This window comes from Nyctereutes procyonoides, unplaced genomic scaffold, assembly GCF_905146905.1.
Source record: "Nyctereutes procyonoides isolate TBG_1078 unplaced genomic scaffold, NYPRO_anot_genome, whole genome shotgun sequence".
In the NCBI taxonomy this organism is placed as follows: domain Eukaryota; kingdom Metazoa; phylum Chordata; class Mammalia; order Carnivora; family Canidae; genus Nyctereutes; species Nyctereutes procyonoides.
In genome coordinates this window covers 12,436,961-12,442,960 of record NW_026575142.1, presented here as the reverse complement: position 1 = coordinate 12,442,960, position 6,000 = coordinate 12,436,961, and the positions used below count along the sequence as shown (strand labels likewise).

The window sequence follows — 6,000 nt, the reverse complement described above, 5'->3', positions numbered from 1 at the left end:
GTCTTTAAAACCCTACCCAGGGCAGCCCCGTGGTTTGGCGCCGCCTTCCTTCCAGGGCCTGATCCTGGAGTCCCAGGATCGAGTCCTGCATTGGGCTCCCCACAGGAAGCCTGCTTCTCCCTCTGCCTGGGTCTCTGCCTCTCTCTCTGTCTCTCATGAATAGATAAATAAAAAATCTTTAAAAAAAATAACAATAAAAACCCAGCCAGCTATGTGCTTGTTCACGGGCCTGGTAAACCATGACCTTGTCTGGGGACTTGGAGGTCCACCTGCGCACCCGCCTACTATCTGCTGTGGCCGGGCACGGCTCCTGCTCCAGGCTGACCTCTCGGTCTAGGAAGTGGCTGCTCGGCTCCTGGGCACGGCCCATCCCCTGCACGCGCACCCCAGACGCTCCCTTTGGGTGCAGGCCTGATAGGCGGCTTCGGTCTAACACCGAGACGGGACCGATTCGTCAGGTGATGTGGAATCTCACAGGAATAGGCCCACTTAACCCTGATCACCTACACAGTCCTGCTGCGGGAAGGCTCAGGTTACCTCAGCGCTAGCTCCTGCGCTTGTGGAAGACAGACGTGACTTCAGTAGCAGAGAGCGTGTATTTATGTTATGTAATTTTATAACTTGTAATCATATAACTTATATACCACAAATTATATACATACAATTCTGTGGCCTTTTATTTTTTAAGATTTTATTTATTTATTCATGAGAGAAAGCGAGAGAGGCAGAGACACAGGCCGAGGGAGAAGCAGGCTCCATGCAGGGAGCCCGACGTGGGACTCGATCCCGGGTCCCCAGGATCACGCCCTGGGCCGAAGGCAGCACCAAACCGCTAAGGCACCCGGGCTGCTGAACTTTGTGGCCTTTTATAACTTGAGACCTCTTGATGGAAGGCACAGTGGACATATTTCTGCTACCTGGATTTTCCTGAGTAATTTTATGGAATATTTTAAGTTTCAGTAAATCAGAACAATAAATTTGCTCTTAAAAAAAAAGTAACTACTTAAAAGTCAACCATATCTGTTCCTTGTAGGAAAAGGATGATTATATTCTAATAAAGCATATTTCTTGACAACTGAATTTCTCCTTTAAAAAGACTTCGTATAAAATGACCATTAGCCATGAACACGTAGCTTCTGTAGCCTTACCTAACCCGGGACAGATTTCTGTGATCAGATTTCTCTGGCAAACGTAATTCATGAGTCAAGAGCATTGACTTAAGCAGGCCTTTTTGTGGCCTCCGTTTTAAAGGCAGTTTCTATGTTATTCAAAACAAATCTCCATTCCCTCTTATTCCCTCTGTGTATCCGATGTTCAGGGTGATGACATTTTCCATGAGCGACTGTGGCTGAGAAGGCAGCTGTGAGGTTTCAAACACATACATTAGTACTTAGACTACCAACTTCCTACTCTAGCCCAGGGGCAAACATAGGAACAGCTCCTCATTTCTGTCAGTTACCATTCCCTCTGAGATAGTCTTCATAGTATCAGGGAGTGACGTGGCAAAAATGCAAAAATGTCTTTTTTTTTTTACTTTTTATTTTTTATCTTATTTTTTAAAAAATATTTTATGTATTCATTCATGAGAGACACACAGAGAGAGAGAGGCAGACACACAGAGGGAGAAGCAGGCTCCATGCAGGGAGCCCAACACGGGACTTGAACCTGGGACCCCAGGATCATGCCCTAAGCCAAAGGCAGACGCTCAATTGCTAAGCCACCCAGGCGTTTCCACCCCCCCCCCCCGCCTTTTTTTTTTTTTTTTTTTTACATTTTAAAGCAGGATAGAGCTTTAGTTCTGGAAGGATGCTCATTTGACCCTCAAGGTCATTAGTGCAAAGGCACATGGGGGGGCTAGTGATAGCACAAATCAGACCCACTGCAGGTTTCCTGGCAGCTAGATGTACAGGCAAACTGACCCCTCTCCCAGCAGACAGTCAGCATTTCCAGCCAATCAAACGTTTAAGAAGTCTCTTTATAGCTGTCTTCTTCAGAATGCTTGAGAAGGAACTCTTGTCTGCCTGCCCTCCAGCCCCCCACCAAAAGTTGAGAAAATGGTCTACCTTTCTCCTAGAGTACACAAGAAGAAAAATCCAATGAATGGATATTTTAATTCTAAGCAGTTTTAAATTATTTTAGGGGCTTAACACAAAACTTTAGTATTAAATAAATGGCAAAACACATTTTCCTAACTATTCTCAATCATGAGGGGGAAAAGAAAGCTGTCAATATATTTGGTTTCTAAAAGCCAAAGTTAATACATTAATAAATGCATGCCAGATAAAAACACAAAACTGCGACTAAAAACCAATAATAACAGAAAACATTCCGCATTGTACTTTTTTATTGGTGGATAATTTACTAAAGTAACAAATCTGAAAACACATTTTGCTTTTGCTGGAAAGAAAGGACTAGGTTAGAGCAGAACTAAGAGAAACTAGAAATAAAGCATTTGAGAAAAGTAGGCATTATGTTATAGTCTATGGCAATGCAGCAGCCAGAGGTGCCGTTTCATCCACTTGTGTGCATGTTTATAGAAGCGTCAGAAACCAATGACACAGAACCCAAAAGCGAAGTCACGACAGATTTACTCTGTGAAACATGCTGAATTACAACCACAGACTACCCGGGAAAAAGAGGCGGTGCAGGCTTGTTGTCTTCTTTGTGTGGGGTTCCCTTGCCAAAGAGGAGGCTAATCATGCAATAGCTTGAGTTTCTCTTACCATGATAAACACCCAGGGTTACTAGAACTGGAGAGCATGTGTTCACTGTTTTACAAGGACAGCTGAGCGGTGCTACTAAGACAATGGAAAGTTCCTTCATTTTAATCTGGCTATCTGCCCACACTTCTAACCAAGAAAGAATTCAGCTATAAGAGCCAATTAAATTACTATAAAACATTCCTTCATCTGTAAAACACTTTTTTTTTCCGGCAAACTAAAATTTAAAATAAAATGTCTTCATTTTTGATAAGCAGCTCCACCACCAGTCTCTGGTATCGTATATCGTTCAACGCGGCCATCGCGTCCAGCTCTGGAGATCTCATAAGGGTCGGGCCGAACACGATGCCGAGGTTCTCTGCGTTCATAAGGTTCTCCTTCTCGTGGAGGGTCACTCTGAAAAACAGAAGCAAAGGAGCACGCCTCCGTGTGAGCCCCGGGGTTCTGCACGAAAGCAGAGCCAGGTTCCCGATCAAGGTTCCTGTCCACTTGGCAACCCCCGCCTAAGTGACTTCTCCGTCCCCCTCTTAGCATTTTTTTTTAAAGATTTTATTTATTCATGAGACCCAGAGAGAAAGGCAGAGACCCAGGCAGAGGGAGAAGCAGGCTCCACGCAGGGAGCCCGACATGGGACTCGATCCCGGGACCCCAGGATCACACCCTGGGCCGAAGGCGGCGCTAAACCGCTGGGCCACTGGGGCTGCCCCCCGTCTTAGCTTTAAAGTAAATTGTATTAATACGTCGAACTTCTGGTGATCAGAGGCTCAAGGCCGAGCTCCTTGGCGGGCTGCGTGGGCCTGTGCACGCAGTGGACAAGTGGCTGCGTGGTCCTGCTTACCCATCAGCCTCCTTCCACACCGGCGGTCCTGCTCCCTGGCTTTCTGTGAGCTGAACAGTTTGAGAATCGGGGGAGGGAGGCGCGGCGCGGGGCCAGGGTGCGAGCACGTCAAACACAAGCTTCGGCTCGCGGCTTTGAAAGGAGGGAGGACGCGGAAATGGTAAGGCGCCTCCTTAAATGTTCATTTCTGAGTAACTCTTGCCGAGAGGCATACGAAACGGATGTCAAGGTCTGTCTTTTTTGATTCTCATTGGCTTTACATTTTGAAACTCGAAAACCGCTAAAACTCGGTCACGTAATTTCAGCCGCCTCGACGGTAGAGGGAGCAGGCGTGGCCGGGCGGGGAGCCGACGTCCACCAGCATCCATCTATTTAGGCCCTTAAACCAGAAGGAGCCCAAATATTTTATTTTCTATTCCTCCCTTTGCCCTTTATTTTGCTCCATTTTTTTTTCTTTTAATAGCAGTTTTCAGCGCTGGCGACATCAGTGCGAGAACCTGAAGTCCCGTCACCACGTGTGGCGCGGTCCCCACAGCGACACCCCCTCCCCGGGGTCCCCCCGCCCCCCAGAACCAGCACCAGCGGGCGGGCGCCCCCCGGGCCTCAGCAGCGGCGGCGCCGGCAGCGGGCGGCCGGCCTGAGCGCCGCTCCTCACCTGGGCCTCTATCTATTCACCCCAGACCTGCCCGCCCTTTCACCTGCTGGTCTCGTTTGGTTCTTAACACGGCTCCGAGCCAGCGTCAGCCGGGGCCGGTGACTTGCCTCTTGAGGTGCGCCATGAGGTACCGCAGCGTCTCGCAGTGAGCGGGGGGCAGCAGCTTCAGTGCCTCGTGAAGGGTTTCCAACTGCTCGTCAGGATCCAGAATTTCTAAAACAGCAAGGTGAACCCCGGGGGGAGACCCTTAACCCTCCGCCCGGCTCCCCAGTTCCCGTCTGTTTGCGGCCTCAGGAGACCCTCGGGCGGGGCCTTGCCCACGGCCTCCTCGGAAATCCTCTGAAGGACCGAGGGTCACGCTTCCGAGGCCGCAGCCTTCAGAGGACTTCTGGGGGCAGCGCCCACTTGTCCACTCGAGTGAGTGCCTCCGAGGCCGGTGACCGTGGGACCTGCCACTGGTCAGGTGGGATGCTGCCATAGAGAAATCAGACACAGGTACGCGCAGATGACACTGGGACGTTCAAATGAGGTCACCTTACAACGTTACAGACACACCTAAGGGACATTAATTTGTTCAGAATATTCTGAACACCGTAGCCCAGCGACCGCACACAAGCTATGCCCCTGGTAACCCCTGCCAAAGTCTTAATTGATATTCATGCTATTTTCTTTTTTAAACTAAGAAAGGTATCATCCAATATTTACTTCTTTATTTTTTTTTAAGATAGAGAGAGGCAGAGACCCAGGCAGAGGGAGAAGCAGGCTCTGTGCAGGGAGCCCAATGGGGAACTTGATCCCGGGATCATGCCCTGAGCTGAAGGCAGACGTCAAGCACTGAGCCACCCAGGTGCCCCATTACTTCCTTCATTTTAATTTCCTTTTTTGAAAAAAAAAATCTTTTTTGTTATATAAAAAAGTCAAATCTACCCTCACAGCACAAAAATATTCTACTACTTAGGACATTCTGGAGAACGCAATGACGCTCTGAAGGCGATTCTAAATGTTTGGGGTGACAGCAGGATCCCTGAAATAACTGTGGCTCTTCCAAAGGTGTAAACTTCAAAGGGAATCATCTTCACTTTAGTTCTGCTGTGTTGGCCAAAAACCCAGCACACTCTTGAGGTCACAGATTACATTTAGTTCCATTATTTCCATAATCAGAAACAACAGACATCTTTGGACGCCTGTGCTCTCAAAAACAGCACCCTAGCACATTCCTGCTTCTACTCCCATGTCAGGAAGATGGGGTGCCTTTAACGTTAGCCTGCAGGGCAACTGCAGAGGACCCCGAAGTGCTGAGTCGTAATTAGGATAGCAGCCTGGAGCACCAAGGTAGCATTCAACACAGACTAAGAATCCGAGTTTTCTAACGTCTAAGACAAACCGACTCAACGGCAGTGCACTGGAGTCCAGTTACAACAGATATAAAAACGAACGTGAAAAGTTCAAGGCACTGGCAGCGCAGATGTGATAAATGTCAGAATGTAAAGAGTGAAGCTTTTTAATTCAAAGAAAGTTTGGCCATTTTAGAATTTCTGCCCAAAGCCTACCCAGGGTTCCTGGTTCGTCTCTCAGTAATAAAGTGTTATTTGCCATGATAATTGAGGCATGGTCTTTGAAGCTTCAGGTCTTTAAAGAACGTCAATTCATAACAGCAATACCATCTGGATGCTGAAATTCAATCATTTAACTTCTAGAATTAAGAAAATTCCATTTACTACAGAAAAAGATTACTTAGTATTTGCTTCTAGTTTTTACTGTAGGACTAATTAATTTGACACTATACT

The 6,000-nt window shown here is 47.6% G+C and overlaps 1 protein-coding gene across 5 annotated transcripts in view; it reads right to left on the bottom strand.

The window, feature by feature from the left end:
* Positions 1–2,326: 2,326 nt before the first annotated feature.
* The window catches only part of CHN1 (chimerin 1), a 197,423-nt gene continuing 193,749 nt past the window's right edge, over positions 2,327–6,000 (bottom strand). For all 5 annotated transcript variants that reach the window (XM_055307689.1, XM_055307691.1, XM_055307690.1 and 2 more), the window contains 2 exons: positions 4,321–4,426; positions 2,327–3,116 (listed from right to left, as the gene is read on the bottom strand). In XM_055307689.1, the coding sequence (XP_055163664.1) occupies positions 2,945–3,116; positions 4,321–4,426 (278 nt within the window). In that variant the 3' untranslated portion in view covers positions 2,327–2,944. The remainder of the gene's footprint in view (positions 3,117–4,320; positions 4,427–6,000) is intronic.